Below are 17405 nucleotides of genomic sequence, written 5' to 3'. Positions count from 1 at the left end.
ATATATATATATATATATATATATATATATATATATATATCAATATTACATTAATAATACGATAATACCGTTGTTGGCAGCTGTAAAAACTGGGAGCAGTGAGATATGAGCACAGTAAGCTCGAGGCCTGATTTATGGGGAGAAATCTTTAGTTTCATTGTTAGTCATTTTAAGCACCTGTGACAGATAAGCCTAACATACACACTGCAGAGCAAACTCTCAACTACTGTGACTGGCCAGTGAAGTTAATTGCCTTTAACCAATGCCTCTTGTTGCAGGATCATTGAGCCAGAGGCTTTGAAGCAGGGGAATATGAGTTCTTTGGGATTCACCAGCAAAGAACAAAGGAATCTGGGCTTACTGGTTCACTTGATGACTACAAATCCCAAGATCCTCTACTCTCCCATTGGCTCTCAGGTGGATAAAGTGATACAGAAGGCAAGTACACAGCATGTGATTTTGTTCTAGGTGTATACATCTTACAGTCTGTAGCAGTTGTCATTTGATGATGAAGACCATGAGGTTGAAAGCTCAGGTAAAAACTAGTAGTAGACCTTGACTTAAAATTCTTTTGTTCAAAGTTAAAAATGAACGGAGTAATGCAGCTTCATATGATATAGACCTGGTCACAGCAGCATTTAAAACAAATGTATAATCATCTAACTGCAATGAGCCGATTCACTCATGGGGCAAAAGTAAATCCTTGAACTTTCACACACTAATCTGTGCTGTGGACTAATGGCAAATCATCATGATGGTGCTGACCCTTGAGAGGATGGAGAACTGGGAACTAGCTTATCAGCAGTGTGTATACATGACTGCAGTGCTGGAGTATAAACTCCTCCACACATGGTTTACCCATAGTTCTGAGACAGGAATCAACTGCACAAAAATCTCTTCTGATTACACCGTAAATGTATTGTCCCGTCAACAATCAAGCTAAAGTGCCTGCTAACTGGTAGCTTGGAGAGATTTTTCAATAAAACTCTTGACTGAACTAAATTATGGACAATGCTAAAACCAAAATGCCAAGGTGGAGCAACCAGTGGTGCTTCTGAGACCAGCACTAGTATGTTCACTTCTGGTTAGCATGTTAGCTCACCAACTTCAGCAGTGCACCAACTAGCCCAGCAAGTAGTCCTTGTATCATCAGTTGCATACAAAACCAAGCATCTGATGTGTATTAAATGTGTATTAATATGCTGCTGAAAATAGTTCACAACAAATGCACTATTTCTTCCTGTTCGAGTAACTAAACTAGTATCCATCTTTTTTTTTATTTTTTTTTTAGAAAAATAAAACTGTATATTTTCCAGCTTTTTTTTTAAGATGGGCATCCTCAGTTGAACTAATGGATCATCTGAGAGACACAGGGTAGTTGAGAGGTGGACTAAAATGTTGGTTTAGGTCTTTTCATGGTCACACTAAAACCAACAAAAAACAAAACAATACTTTACTCATAATAGTGGTGCATGTGCAGTTACATTGATGCATGCTGCCCAGGAAACAGAGACTCCTAGCATGAATTATGTGAGACCATGGAGCATACTGTGGGAATGGTTTCATCTTTAATGACTCATTAATGATTAATGTCTTTTGTATTCCACACAAAAGACATTAATAATGCAAGGTCCACCATGTTGAATTCACAGAGCCATCTGATTAATGTGGCGCTGTGAAGTGATGCTGCTCATTATGCTGCTGATTATCTGTTAGTTAGCACAGACTATGGCAGCAGCTATATCACTCTCTTTACTGTGCAAGTGGGCTAAAGGTGAGTGAACGTGGGAGGGTGAGAGATGGATGGAGGAGGTGGAGAAAGAAAGGAGTGGAGAGTGGCTGGAGAAATGGCTGAATTCATACAAAATGAAATGAAAACTTTTTCACTTAGGCAAATGAGACATTTGCTTTTGTTGGGAACGTGACACACTACACCCGGGTGTGGCTGAACATCTCTGCCCAGCTCAGGACTTTCCTGGAGGAGGGCCGGCTGCACAGCCACCTGGTGTGGCTACAGCAGGTACGCTTACATATAAGTCATCTTTTGACATTATTAATTATACAAAACTATGACTATGTGAACAATCATCTGAGCATTGATAGTTTCCCATTAGGTTCATCTGTTTGCAGTACATTCCTCCTCTTCCTCCTCTCTTTCCAGCTGTCCTCAGAGCTTCAGCAGCACCCTAAGGTGTTGAATGGCACAGACAGTGAGCTGATGCAGGGTCTGATGGAAGGAAACTACAGTCTTCCTAACACCTCCACCCTGCTGGAACAACTGGACACCATTGACAACGCTGCCTGTGGCTGGACACACTTCATGTCTAAGGTCAGTGTAGTTTATAGTGAACAGTGGTTCCCAACAAAAACATAATAATAAATTGGTGCAAGGCTGATCTTTAGTATATTGTCACCAGTGAAGTATCAGCTACAACAGTCCATCTGCACAGGACATGCTTCACCTGCTCCAGTCAGCTGTAATACAATGATCACCTGCTGTTGGGAGTTCATGAACACTAGCAAGAGAGCAGAGAAATCAAAGCAGCTAAAAGTAATGTATCAGTTGTTGAAACATCAAGTTCTAGTACTAGTTTGAATGTTCTGTTCAAAATTGCTCTGCCTAATTGGCTTTCACGACTGACAACCCTGACACCTCCAAAAGAAGAAGGAGAACAAATTCTAAGATGGATGCATTTTGTCTGATCACATGATTACTGTAAAATTGACGCCACATACTGTAGCTTGCCAATGTGACATTTACATACAAGTATGTACAGACATTCTGCTAATAAATGGAGGAGTCTGTCCATCTGTATGTCTGTCTGTCTGTCTGTATGTCTGTCTGTCTGTCTGTATGTCTGTCTGTCTGTCTGTCTGAGTGGTTGTTCAGACATAAAATGACACACAAGCATCTGCTGTGGAACATTATGTGAGTGTCTGCTCTGTGCTCTCAGGTCAGTGTGGATGTCTTCAAGGGCTTTCCTGATGAGGACAGCATCGTCAACTACACCCTGAACCAGGCCTACCAGGACAACGTTTCTGTGTTTGCCAGTGAGTCATCCCTGTGTCAGGTTGTGTTCATGATACCTGAGTTGAGGCGTGAGCGATCTGATGATCTTATATCGTGGACGATCTTACTTTGGCATATGATCTACTTTTCCGATGAATCGCACAGGTCACGTCATTCAAAGCTGCTATATTTAGATATTTGATTTCAAAAGTTCAGTTGCTGCTAACCAGCCCGTTGTTAATAGTTTAACAGCTCTCCTGCTAACTGCAGCTGGTGACGACAGTCTTTGTTCTGCTCTGCAGCCTCAGTGAGCTTGGCGTAGTGCCACATGAACCAGTTTACCTTTATGGGGGGACAATACTATGACAAAGGTTCGGTGAAGTTGAGGCACAAATCAGCTTGTTTACGTTTAGGGAGAGATCATGGTTTAGGTTAAAATAGGTATTTTGTTGAGGTTAGACAACCTCTATTGTCATGGTTATAATAAAAAATGTGTTTATATGATTAAGAAATGGTCATGGTTAAAAGAAACAATGTTGAGTATTAGTTTAAAACCAGATGTGAGTATGACTTCAGACCTGGTTGATTTGGTGACGCTTGTAATTGCTGGTGGTGACAGCAAATGTGGTTTAAAGGTATAATATGTAACATTAAAATGTATCCAAATGTATGTATGTGTTTTATCCAGTTTTAAGGCTCATTTTTACAATACAGTTTTTAGAGATTGGTAATTTTTAGATATATGGTATACAGAATATATATTATATATATTTTAAAGCTGAAGTGCAGGGCTTTTAAATATAAATAAATGGCCATTACATTCAAGCTCTTTGCCAAGTGAGTTCTCACAGTACAGGTTAAGCTTATCAATCTGTATTCTGCAGTATACCAGAGTTTTAAATCTGGTGTCTGCGGCAACTTTCCCGCTCTGCGCACTGGTAGCGATGCGTTTAGCGTCAAACAACGAGTTTACCCGAGCTGAAGAGAGTGTTCTGTTGTGTATATGAACATTGTAAACATATGTGGAGGCTCAATTAAGCACCAAACAGACAGCTGAATTATTTCTTGGACGTTTAATATGTGTCTTCCTGACAACACAGTACATCCTGAAGGATATGTTTTTTTCTTTTCAGGTGTGATTTTCCAGACTAACAAAGATGGCTCCCTGCCACCCCATGTTCTGTACAAAATTAGACAAAATTCCAGCTTTACAGAGAAGACCAATGAAATCAGACGGGCCTACTGGCGTCCTGGGCCCAACACTGGGGGGAAATTCTACTTCCTTTACGGTTTTGTTTGGATTCAAGGCAAGTGACTGATATCCAATGCTTCCTGAGTGCTGAATATATATATGATATAGGCTTTAGTAGGGATTTGATACATCATTTCCATGGTTGTATGTCCTACCCCGGTTGTTTTAGTGCAGCCTGCAGATGGCAATAGCCTGTGCTAAAGATGAAGACCTAGACCCAGGTCCACAGGGAGCCAGACTGTGGTGTATATACATACATGCATACAAATATATACATGTACATATATAACAGGCCACACACGTATGTATGTACTGTATGTGTTTATGTGTACCTGTCGGTGTAGCGCAGAGGGCAGTCACATGTGCCCTGAGCGCCAGGGTACACCTGTGTATTCTTTCGTGACCAGACTCACATGGTGCACCTGTGTATTTGGAAATATGGTGGGATCAGAAAGAATACATTATAATACATAATAGGTGGGCATGTTAGAAGTTGTGACAATCATGGCAAATCACATGCATTAATTAATGCCATCATCCTGTCAAGGTTTGTGGTAAGCAGGACCCAAAATGCAGCCAACACAGAGGAGACGGTGCAGAATGTTTAATTAAACAAAAGAACTTACAAAACAAGCACAGGGAACCACAGGAGATGACAACAGCAACATGAACAGACTGAGGACAAACCCAGAGATCAACAGACAAAGGGGAGCACAAAGACTATATAGACAAGGGAGGCAAGGGTGATTGAACACAGGTGAAACACATTAGGGCGGGGCAGACAATCACCACACAGAAAACAGGACCAAGACAGGAAGCAAAACACTGAGACACACAAGGAAACAAATTACAAAATAAAACAGGAAGTGCACGGGGAAACAGAGCACAAGACAGGGAAGACTAAACTAGACACTAGAAATACCCAAACCAGAAATACTCAAACCAAAAATACTCAAAACCCAGAACAGAAACCCAAAACACAGAAAACTAAATTGTCAAGAAAGTCCCAAAAAAGTCCAAAAAACCAAAACCCTGGAGCCTCCAGGCTGAGACCATGACACATCCCCTTTTAACACAGAACTCTCTCTTGTCATGACACATAGACTTTTCTCAGAGGAAACTTATTGTTGTCTGGGACATCAAACTATACCATATACTGCCAGGAACAGAATTCACTTATGAATATGCTTAGGACATGTTGAAGAAATTATGACCATAACTATCTGCCATTAAATATTACCATAATGCCATACATTGAAGGTAGAATTTAAAATCTAGACCTGTTTTTTCATATTGAATTTCTTTATTTCTGAAATAATCTTTAATGTTCAATTGAGTCTAGATTGCCTGTTTCAATTGGAAAATAATTGCTGACAATCTGGTAAAAGTTCTAAGCTTCATCTTCATATTGTGACATATGTGTGCTCCTGGTAACAGACTCAATGATACACCAACACAGCAACACATTTTGTGATGTCAATATGATGTCAACTTGTTAAAAAAAGAAGATTAACCATTGCCCTGGTTACCCAGTGTTTTAGATAGGGAATACATCATCATCAGGGGGGCATTCACTGGCAGTTTGGCCAGCTTTGATTCATACACTTTTCAGGCCCCTTTGTTAACTTTCTGTCAAAAAGCATGAGCAACAAATCTAGCGACTTTCAGGACAAACTTAGCTACAGTTGCCAGTTGTGCCCCACGAACCCAAGGTCAGGCTTTCTCACTGCAAGCACACCTATCTATGTCTCTCATTCAGTTGACCAGCTTTGAAGTGACTGCTGGTTAACATGTAGTCTTACTACGTAGTGCGTTTTAAACTTGTTCCGTTGTCATGACAGCAGAAACAAAAAAACTTGTCAATGAGAACAGCTTTATTTTGAATGCAGCTGTATTTAAATACTGTATATGTGAGCACAGATAAGAGGAGAGAACAGATAAAGAGCTGAAACCAGCTGATACTAGACTGAAACCAGCTGACACTATATTGAAACCAGCTGACTCTAGACTGAAACCAGCTGACTCTACACTGAAGCCAGCTGACACTAGACTGAAACCAGCTGGTACTAGACTGAAACCAGCTGTTATTAGACTGAAACCAGCTGACACTAGACTGAAACCAGCTGACACTGGGCTGAAACCAGCTGACACTAGACTGAAACCAGCGTACTCATGCCGTCTATCTTCTTAGGGCGGCGGGAGGGGTCCTCTGGCCAGTTCTATCACAGGGCTGACATAGAGATTTTGGTCCTCCACCTGACTTGCAGTATAGGTAGCCTAATTGGAATCATGTAACCCACAATCAGATGGGCTGTTGATGGCCGATCTGGCATTTGCCATGTTTACCACATTGCTAGTCTGAGCCTGGAATCAATGTTGATATTATGAACTTGTTAGCAAACAGCTACCTATTTAAACATTTAGATTACCAAGTCCATTATTCACTCTTCTGATAGCTTTGATTTGGTCTCTCTTTAACTCTTTCTCTCTCACTTTCCTATAGATATGATAGAGAGAGCCATCATCAACACATTTGTGGGCCATGATGTGGTGGAGCCTGGTAACTACGTTCAAATGTTCCCCTACCCATGTTACACCAGAGACGAGTAAGAAATGGGCTTTGTATTTAAAAGTGTAACTTCTCCTATTTTCTGTTCTGTGCTCCTGTTTAGGTCTAATGTTAAAGTAATCATTAGGCAGCAAAGTAAAATTGCAGCTCAAAACACTGTGTATTTAAAATCTTATATGTAAATAAATAAATAAATATAAATATATTTAATACATGTTACACATTTGTACATATTAGAACTTGTGAAGATCCCAGACATTTGAAATGCAGTGTGGTCTAAAACACGATCCCCTGTGTTGTTTCTTTCAGTTTTCTGTTTGTGATTGAGCACATGATGCCTCTGTGCATGGTGATCTCCTGGGTTTACTCAGTAGCCATGATGATTCAGCATATTGTGGCTGAGAAGGAGCACCGTCTCAAAGAGGTTAGTCTGTGTGATTGCATGTCTGTCACCAGTCTGGAGGGTCGGCCTTGAATCGACTGGTTCACACACCAGGCTGGTGTTTGGTGTTTTTCCATGAGCACAGCTTGTGTGATGTTTGTTACTGTTGTAATTTTAAAGGATAGGTCTGGCAATATTCTTTATTTTTCTATTTGTCAACAAATCCCATATGAACAGAAAAAGCAACAGTGAATGTATTGTCTATGTATCCAAAGCCTGATAACATCTTATGTCTCAGTGCCACAGAACGCCACCGTTTCCAAAAAACTATTAAAAATACATCAGTGAACCGCACTGTTGCACTGGGTGACATGTTCAATCATTACCATCAACACACAGCCATATTTTAATGTGAAACTAAATATTTGAAAGATTTGTGACTTCAGCAGGAGCCAGTGGACTGAGACAGGGCCTCAGACATGGTTTTGGTATTTTTTACCTTTTTGCTGACAGTAAGAAAAACATGGAATAACACAAACTCTCTCCTTCTAATATTAAGTAGTGGTAGCAGTATTAGTATATTATAATATATATGAACAGAATTAATAATATAATTGGGCTCAGAGATTTAGTCATGATTCTGTTAATAGTTTCAATTTTAACCCTATAAGAAAGAAAAAATCCAGGAAAACTACTGATTTTATTTTTTTTATAAGATCCATGAAAAAGAGTTGACATGACAATAGTCAAATGGGCAATATCTATCATATTATATATGATCATGCATAATCCATTAAACAACACTCATCATATCTTCAAACCCCACAGCTGTTGAACACTATGACTCTCTGTTTGTCTGTTTGTCTATTGTGTAAGTCTATTATGTCTTTGTTTGTTAGCACAAACATCTCAGTCACAGCCAGTGAGAGTTGTCGTGCCACCTGCAGACACAGTTGCTGTTTGCAGAATGTCCTTTGTGCTACAATATTTTAGACTTATAGCTATCTCAGCTTTAATCTGCCAGTAGTGCCAGCACTGTAAAGATATTAACAGTCATTTTCTGATTACATCCTTTCATACAGTATCTCATGCACATGGACGTATTTAATATGATTTAAAACATAGAGATGCTGTTTGATTTTTACAGTGTAAATCTTATATGAAACGGGTACTCCACTTATTTTACACATTGACAGTAACTTATTGGAGATAATCAAGACAAAACAATACAAGTGAAAAATATAACATGTAACCTTCATGACACTTTCTCAGGTGATGAAGATGATGGGTCTGAACAATGCAGTCCACTGGGTGGCCTGGTTCATCACCGGCTTTGTCCAGCTGTCCATCTCTGTCACTGCTCTGACGGCCATCTTGAAGTATGGGCGAGTGTTGCTCCATAGCAACCCCTTCATCATCTGGCTCTTCCTCACCATCTACGCTGTGGCCACCATCATGTTCTGGTGAGATCACCAAGTTCTACTTAAACCAACTCGCCATGAATCCCACACTTCTCAAAATGCATTGATTTCTACAGCTCAACAGTTGACTGTTCAGACAAAGAAACACTGGTGACTAATTGATGCAGAAATGAATTTGACTAGTGTTTGCTTTGCAGTTTTTTGGTGTCAGTCATCTACTCTAAGGCCAAGTTGGCTTCTGCCTGCGGAGGAATCATCTACTTCCTCAGCTACGTGCCCTACATGTATGTGGCCATCAGGGAGGAGGTGGCCCATGATAAGATCACTGCTTTTGAGAAGTGCATCGCTGTAAGGCCTTTTATCTTTTTTCCCCAACTTCTCATGTTGTCACTGCAAAGTATTACTTCAATAATTAATGTGAATCTTGCTTCACATGTGTCCTCCAGTCTCTGATGTCCACCACAGCCTTTGGCCTTGGCTCCAAGTACTTTGCACTGTATGAGGTAGCAGGTGTTGGCATCCAGTGGCGGACCATTAGCCAGTCACCAGTCGAAGGTGATGACTTTAACCTGGGTCTGTCCATGATGATGCTCATCATTGATGCCAGTGTGTATGGTGTTCTCACCTGGTACATAGAGGCGGTGCATCCAGGTATGAAATCATTAACCTCTCAGTCCCCACCATCCTGTTCTCAGCTTTCAACATTTCTTTCAGACAGACTAGATCAAAAGTATTGTCCCTCTCTTACAGGAATGTATGGACTGCCCCGCCCGTGGTACTTCCCCCTGCAGAGGTCCTATTGGTCAGGCAGTGGGCGTGTTGAGACCTGGGATTGGCCATGGTGTGGAGGCGGGGCTGCCAGGCTCAGTGTGATGGAGGAGGATCAGGCTTGTGCGATGGACCAGCGGAAGTCTGGTACGGACAAATAATCATTTGGAGTTGAGGAGGCTTGTAGACATGCTTCTCATGTTCTATACACACACCTAACCAACTCAGTAACAACATGGGAACAGCTAGGTGAATAGGATTTAGTTGGTGGCGCTTACAGCATTGAAGAGTTACATGTAAGAAAATCAACAGCAAAAACTCTATCCTTGTGAGGCAGCTTGATTTCTAGCAAGTGAAAATCCATCTAACTGTGCTCTGAGATATTCAGAGTGGGTTTGGACCAATCAGAATCCTTTGAGGGAAGAATCAATGGCAGCTAATGTCTTTCGTGTGACAGCAGCGAGAGGGGACTGTGTTAGCTAAAGAGGTTAGCATGTATGCTACTTTATGTGGCAGAAGCAGGAGTCATTTGTTGTATCAACATCGCCACCTAGTGGAATTTCACCCCAAGGTTACAGGTTCAAAAACAGGACTAGAGATGTGATTCCATAAAAAAATTTTTAACAAACATGGTTGTTGGCAGCCCAGTGAGTTTGAGTTTGTGAGCATTACGTCTTAGCCAACTATTTTTTATACCAGGCTGTAAACATGTTTATTTCTGCTGTAAAGTTGGACATTTTAACATGGGAGTCTGTGGGGACTGACTCACTGTTGGAGCCAGACTCTAGTGGACATTAGAGGGACTGCAGTGTTAGCTTAATTTTTCAGCCTTGGATTTTGATGCTTGGTTGTAGCATCAGTTCTTAGTCAGAATTAAAGGTTTCGAACTGTACATTTGAAGTTGTAGGTTGGCTGTATTTCTGAATCTTGTATCAAGAACACTGACTGCACCAGACTCAATACTTCAGTGCCTCTTCATACGTTACATCTTGACTAAAAAAGTAGTACAGACCAGAATGTATATGACCACAAAATGATCAGGTAGGAGACAGAACTAAGACAACAACAGAAAGGTCGAAGTTTCTTAAATATCCATCCATTTTCTACCGCTTATCCTCTAGTAGGGTCACGGGGGGGCTGGAGCCTATCCCAGCATCTTTTCGGGCGAGAGGCGGGGTACGCCCTGGACAGGTCGCCAGTCCATCGCAGGGCAAACACATAGAGACAGACAACCATTCACACTCACAGCCACACCTATGGTCAATTTAGAGTATCCGATTAGCCTAGTCCCCATTTTTGCATGTCTTTGGACTGTGGAAGGAAGCCAGGGTACCCGGAGAGAACCCACACTGGCACGGGGAGAAGATGCAAACTCCTCACAGAAAGATCCCACGGCCAAGCCGGGACTTGAACCCGGGACCTTCTTGCTGTGAGGCGACAGCGCTAACCACTGCACCACCGTGCAGCCACTTCTTAAATATCTGTTTTCATATTTAAGCAGTCATTTTGGTACAACACTAATTTCTCTCTTTCCTTTTGTCACCCCAGAAGAGATGCGGGGCATAGAGGAGGAGCCCAGCCACCTCCCGTTGGTGGTGTGTATAGACAAGCTGACCAAAGTGTACAAGACCGGCAGCAAACTGGCCCTCAACAAACTGAGCCTCAACCTCCATGAGAACCAGGTGGTCTCCTTCCTGGGACACAATGGCGCTGGCAAAACAACAACCATGTGAGGGGGACTAGAGTGTGTCTGCTTGTGCATGTGTGTTATATTTACAGTCAGCGCTGAAGATTAGTGTTCAGCCGAAATACTACTGTGTAAATGTTTATGCAATCCAATACTGACATCCTCGGCTGTAGCTCCCCCCTCCGTCTGACTGAAGGAGATACCCTCGCACCTGCAGTAACATAGTCATTACAATATAGCCCGTTTTATTGTTCAAACTCAGTGTCACATTATGCTTTAAATCCTGTTTAGTTTTACATTAAAATGTTTCTACTTTGGGGGAATTTTGGCTTGAAAAAATTAACGGATGTCATATTTAAATCCTCAGAAAACTTTGTTTTTAAATCTCACATCACGGCTAAATAAGCAGCACCTGAAGTTAACGTTCAGAAGATAACTTGTGTTTAAGTATTTAAGGTTATAATCCTTAAAGATGATTTGTCTTCAGTGCAGGGATGTTCCCAGTGTTTTCCAGTACTCTAACTTTTAGGCCACAAGAGTGCAGGACACCTCAATAAGACGCTGTATACAGGTATCATTTGGAAATAGAACAATGTGCTTCATCGTCCTTCCAAAATATGAAGCAGCAGGCTATATAAAGCTGGAAAATGATGAAATCAAATGTTATTACTTAATTTACCATGATAACTGTGTTAATGCTACATGTGCATCTTTACAGTGAATAAACAAAACTCTACTAGCTCTATATACTGAATCAGTAGCAGAAAGAAAGAAAGACCTGGAGGAAGTATTCAGATCAAAATACAAAACATATTAGTAACACTAACAGGCTCTAGAAGTTATGTAATGTAACGCAGTGGAGCAGTGGAAGCAGTCGCCTCTGCAGCTGCAGGTGGTGATTACAGAACACTGATGCATTAAATGTTGTTGGGCTGGGAAGGAAGGTGGAAGCAGCGTAGCACTAGATGCTAACGGCTCATGTACAGAAAACAAAGCCTGTCACACACTCAAACACAAAATCAGGTCAAGTCAGCATTCGGCTGATCTGTTGGACCAAACACATCTGTACACTTGTACACACACTTGAACCATGATGACGCGCTGGCTGAATGATGCCTTTTCTGCTGTAAAGTTGGACATTTTAACATGGGAGTCTATGGGGATTGACTCACTGTTGGAGCCAAACTGCAGTTTTTGGTTCTTCAGTGTTGGCTTGATTTTTCAACACGTACTGTGTCTTCTGACTGGTACAAGAACAAAGCCATGGACTGTCTCCTCATCATTCTGTTATGTACTGGCTTCGGCTCAGCATATACAGGAAGCATCAGGGATATCAAGACTGTACAAGAGCTGGTATCAGCACAGAGATGCTCATAAGTCAAGTCTCAAGTCTCGTATGGTTGTGGAGCGTGTTCTATCATCTGCCGCCACCCAGTCTGCTGAGAACACTGCATTACTATAACTAAAGAATTCAAAGCATGTAATGCATCATCATCACTCCTGCTAATGCACCAAAAACAGAGAAAAGACCCAGTAGAGTGCAGCGCTCTGAACCACAGACACTAGGGGGAGGACTGAGAAAATGTCTGCTGTAGTTTCACCATCCGTCAGCTGTTTACAAGTCAAGAGAAAGAACAACATTTTTCATTTGACAGATACATTTAAAAAAAATATCTAATGGCTTAATCATTAATTAACAAATAAGCTTCACAAGAGCTAACACACCGAGGTATACAACATACAGATCCTGCTTGACTCGTCTCACTCTTGTACCAATGCTGCCAACACAGGTCCATCCTGACGGGCTTGTTCCCGCCCACCTCTGGCTCCGCCACCATATATGGTCATGACATCCGCACGGAGATGGAGCGTATTCGTCAGAACCTGGGCATGTGTCCGCAGCACAACGTCCTGTTTGACAAGCTGAGCGTGGAGGAGCACCTGTGGTTCTACTCCAGACTCAAAGGCATGGAGGAAGACGACATACGCAAGGAGATGGACAAGTCAGTGTTTTATAATTCTTTGCCCACAACACAAGATTACAAATAAAGATAGTGCAAAGTACATGAATGAAACACCTGCAGGTACCTTGCTTCTTGCAGAACAGTGTTGAATACTATCATTGCAGCTCTGAAATCTTACCACACACTTTTATGATCTTATTCACTTAGATTTTTTTAATTGTAGCTGACAAAGAATATAAGAAAGGTTACATCATTCTCTGAAATGATCAAAAGAAGGAATTAAGGATCTCTGTGTGGCAGCTTCAAAGTGTAATCCTCTCCTGTAAATGTCCCATGAGTCACGCCATCTCTAGATATTAATAGGTATTTCAATTCCCAAAACTGAGGCCAAGGCCTTTATTTGGAGCAGGCCTCTTGTTTCTGTTCCTCAGTTAATACACATACACGTTAACAGACTCAACACTTCTTCTATGTTTTTCTGTTTTCTCGGTAAGTTGAGGTTAATCCACTCTGCTGCTCCCAGTTTTGTCCTCTCTAACACAAATATGGTTTTCATGCAGTCATTATGTTCAACACTTACTACGCAGAAGTTTCCCACGGAAAGATCTCCAGCAGCTAAACTGGATCTTCTCTTTGCTCTTATGTGCAGGATGATCGTTGACCTGGAGTTATCAAACAAGCGTCACAGCTTGGTGCAGACTTTGTCCGGTGGGATGAAGAGGAAGTTGTCTGTGGCCATCGCCTTCGTTGGCGGCTCCAGGGCTGTCATCTTGGATGAACCCACAGCGGGGGTAGACCCGTACGCCCGCAGGGCCATCTGGGACCTCATCCTCAAGTACAAACAGGGTGAGTTGCAGTTCTACAGCAGAAGGCAACCTTGAAATAAACTCCAACATCTATTTATTACTGTGTCCAAGGTAGTTCTGAAGGAGAAATGGCTGTACATGCTTCAGCAAAGCTGCCTTCACGTCAGCTATCTGCTGTATTAAAGTATATCCTTCAGTAATACAGACCACTTATAAATCTTTTGCATATCAAAGAATTTCTTGGCTTACTTTTCCTCACTGCAGAGGATGAGGCTGCCTGGAGTCAGACTTTTTGCATACTCAAAGAAACAGGAACAAACTATAATTAAAGACTGCAAGACATGGCATGGATACGGTTTTTACTCTGGCAGCAGAGTGCTGCAGGGATGACGTACTGTATCTTTGTGGGCCAACCCAGAAGTTAGCATCTCTCTGGTTCCCTCCACAGAAAGCCAACTGTGACCAACCAATTTATAATACTGACACATTTTGTTCAGCAGTATCCACAGAACGAGGGTGTAAAGGTGGACTGGTTTAAACGTCCCTGACAACCACTGTAGTCTCATTTAGACACTTGTTAGCAACCGGCCTTTTTTAACAGACGCAAAAGCTTCGAGAAATCAGGACTGTGGGATTTACTGATGTATTTTATGTTGTAGAAGAAAATGTGAAAATGTCTTGAGCTTGTGTTAACCACAGACCTTATTTCAGTTATCTAACCAAAAACCCGTTGTACAAACCCACTGAGTTTGAGGCAAGTGAAAAATGCTAATTTACATTCAGGTGTCAGGAGTCATTCCTGCAGCACTCTGGTATAGTCGTCTACATAAGATATCTGTGAAAAATAGCAGGAATTCTTGGAATGTAATGAGCTCAGTTTTCACATTATTGTTGCAGATGCACTTCCTGTCCTTTTCTGATTGTGTGTTTGATTATTTCTGCGCAAACCAGCTGCTGTATATGTGTGTCAATGTATGTTGCGTCTCTGCCTCAGGTCGTACGATTCTGCTGTCCACCCACCACATGGATGAAGCAGACCTTCTGGGAGATCGCATCGCCATCATCTCACATGGGAAACTCAAGTGCTGCGGCTCGCCGCTCTTCCTGAAGAGCACCTACGGAGACGGATACAAACTGACGCTGGTCAAAAAGCAGAGTGAAGGCCGAGGTGTGTTTACATACACATGTGTGAAGTTTTTCTATATGAGTTCTGAATGTCTGTCAGACTGTAAATTACTGACTATTGAATTATTATTATTATTATTATTATTATTATTATTGTCAGTGGCCATGTCCTTGAACAATTATAACCACTGACAGTGTAAAACAAAAAAAGCTCATTTTCATAGATTTGACTTATTCTTATTTGAGTTGACTGTTTTGAGGTGTTGCCATCAGCCCCCCCTCCTGCCATGGGTGATGTAAACAGGGAATATAATGTTTCCATGGCTCTTTAACCATGGACTTACATAAAACAATCACCCGGATGATTGATACTGAAGCAGATCTGTAGATGATGATCCTCAGTGGACGTGACATGTTTGTCTGTGCATCCTGACGTGACAGTGTTCTGACTATTAGGAGACAGAGAGCGTGTTTTGTGCTGAAATTGTTATTGAGAAAGAATCGCACATTGACACTCCTCTAAAATGTATGAATTAATACATTTGTTGTATAAGTTTGTGTGATGAAAGTCGGTCATGTGTTAGCTAGTCGTTGACCTGCCTCCAGCCGCTTCTCAGTTCATCTCCTCTGCTGCCTGTGGTTCTTTACTGACATGACTGTGTTTTCTTTTCCTTCCCCGTCTCACTCTTTGCCTTTTCCCCTTTACTCATCCTGTCCTCCACCGCTCCATCCGTCCATCATGTTGCATGATTTCCTTCCATCCTCCAGGCCAAGGCAGCCAGCTGCAGCCTCCTTCGTCTCTGTCTCCGTCCTCCTCTCTGTCGCCTTGCTCAGAGGCCCGGGTCACCCAGTTCATTCGCCATTTTGTGGCTTCCTGCCTGCTCGTGTCTGACTCCAACACTGAGCTGTCCTACGTGCTGCCCTCCGAGGCCGTGAAGAAGGGCTGCTTCGAGAGACTGTTCCAGGTACACAAATACAGACAACACAAACACTGAAACTCCTCGTCCTGTTCTTGGTCTTCTGTTACTGGATGAACAGTGAAAGGGGCATCATCTGGCATAAGTCTATGTATCTCTCTCTCTCTCTCTCTCTCATACACACATACGTTTTCTCATTTTGTGTTGTGATGACGGTGCAGAGCGCTGTCTGACACGTCAGTCTAAAATCTCCCATAGGTTCAACTGGGTTGAGATGTGGTGACCGTGAAGGTCACAGCATAGCATTCACATCGTTTTCATACTCATCAAACCGTCAATGAACCCTATAGTGTCCTATGAACAGGGGCAATGTCATCCTGTTTCTCCATTCAGTTTTAAGGTTTGTCCTTTAATGTGCACCATCTGTTAATATACATGTATATATTTACATGACTGATTAGAAGATTTAGAACACCCCCATGTTTCCAGTTCTTATTGAGAACGGTTCAAGTCCAGTGAACAACCTGAAATGGTACAAAGGTCAGTGGGAAAAACTTTTCTAAATCCAAAAATCATCTAAATCTGATAGAGAACAGACTCTTTCAGGGGTGAAGAAAATGGTGAACTTCATCTTTCCAGCAGCAGTGAAGAAAATGAACCTTCGAAAGTTACTGAAACCCCCCCCCCCCCCATGTTGGTGATAACTACAGACTGTGTTACTACACCCTCTGAAGCATCATTAGGACAACACTGTGCTGCAGGAAGTACGACTGTATGTTGCTGCCAGAAGTAACTAATGAAGACAGACTGGTCGGTCAGGGCTTCATCCTACAGCAACATAATGAGCCACAACATTAAGACCAGAACATGATGAAGACCGGCACAGTCTCCAGACCTGAACCCCATGGAGCTGGATTTAGATGAGCTGGACAGAAGGTGAAAGTAAAGAAACCTACAAGTGGCACACATTAGTGGGAACGCTCTGAAACAATATTTGATTTCCCTCGCAGAAAGAACGTCACGAGTTAAAATCTTTATTATTTATTTGTTGTTGAGACAGTATGCACATGTCAGTAACAACTGGAAAAGTTGAGGTGTTCTAATACATATATATATAAATATACATACTGTAGATAGATAGATGGATGGATAGATGGATAGATGTAATGTATCATTCTCTTCCGCTGTGTGTGTCCTCAGGCTTTGGAGCAGAGCCTGGACAGCCTGGCCCTGACCAGTTTCGGGGTGATGGACACCACCCTGGAGGAGGTCTTCCTCAAAGTGTCTGATGAAGACCAGTCTCTGGAGAACAGTGACGCTGGTGAGACCTCTCCTTCGCCTCCAGGTAGCTCAACACCACCACAAAGTTTTTACTGCTCATGAATTAATCACGACTTTCTCCACAGAAATAGATTTCCGCACAGTGTGCACTTTCTGAGTTAAAGTTCTAACTTTAGACATTTTTAGAGTTCACTCTTTGGCTCCAGGCTGAGGTGATAATCCT

At 41.9% G+C, this 17405-nt stretch overlaps 1 protein-coding gene across 1 annotated transcript in view; it reads left to right on the top strand.

The window, feature by feature from the left end:
• Window positions 1–17405, top strand: part of abca2 (ATP-binding cassette, sub-family A (ABC1), member 2) — a 104297-nt gene that overhangs the window by 57917 nt on the left and 28975 nt on the right. The window contains exons 10-26 of the mRNA XM_087171613.1: window positions 279–438; window positions 1892–2020; window positions 2162–2329; window positions 2955–3051; window positions 4144–4317; window positions 6766–6868; window positions 7141–7255; window positions 8486–8676; window positions 8832–8982; window positions 9081–9285; window positions 9385–9549; window positions 10951–11131; window positions 12880–13092; window positions 13703–13899; window positions 14854–15027; window positions 15753–15949; window positions 17102–17246. Coding sequence (XP_087027739.1) covers window positions 279–438; window positions 1892–2020; window positions 2162–2329; window positions 2955–3051; window positions 4144–4317; window positions 6766–6868; window positions 7141–7255; window positions 8486–8676; window positions 8832–8982; window positions 9081–9285; window positions 9385–9549; window positions 10951–11131; window positions 12880–13092; window positions 13703–13899; window positions 14854–15027; window positions 15753–15949; window positions 17102–17246 — 2765 coding nt within the window. The remainder of the gene's footprint in view (window positions 1–278; window positions 439–1891; window positions 2021–2161; window positions 2330–2954; window positions 3052–4143; window positions 4318–6765; window positions 6869–7140; window positions 7256–8485; window positions 8677–8831; window positions 8983–9080; window positions 9286–9384; window positions 9550–10950; window positions 11132–12879; window positions 13093–13702; window positions 13900–14853; window positions 15028–15752; window positions 15950–17101; window positions 17247–17405) is intronic.

This window comes from Seriola lalandi, unplaced genomic scaffold (assembly GCF_002814215.2).
Source record: "Seriola lalandi dorsalis isolate HSWRI2012SDOR001 ecotype SW California unplaced genomic scaffold, Sedor1 jcf7180002054883, whole genome shotgun sequence".
In the NCBI taxonomy this organism is placed as follows: domain Eukaryota; kingdom Metazoa; phylum Chordata; class Actinopteri; order Carangiformes; family Carangidae; genus Seriola; species Seriola lalandi.
Note: the sequence above shows the minus strand (reverse complement) of the source record. Positions and strands in the feature narration are given on the sequence as shown.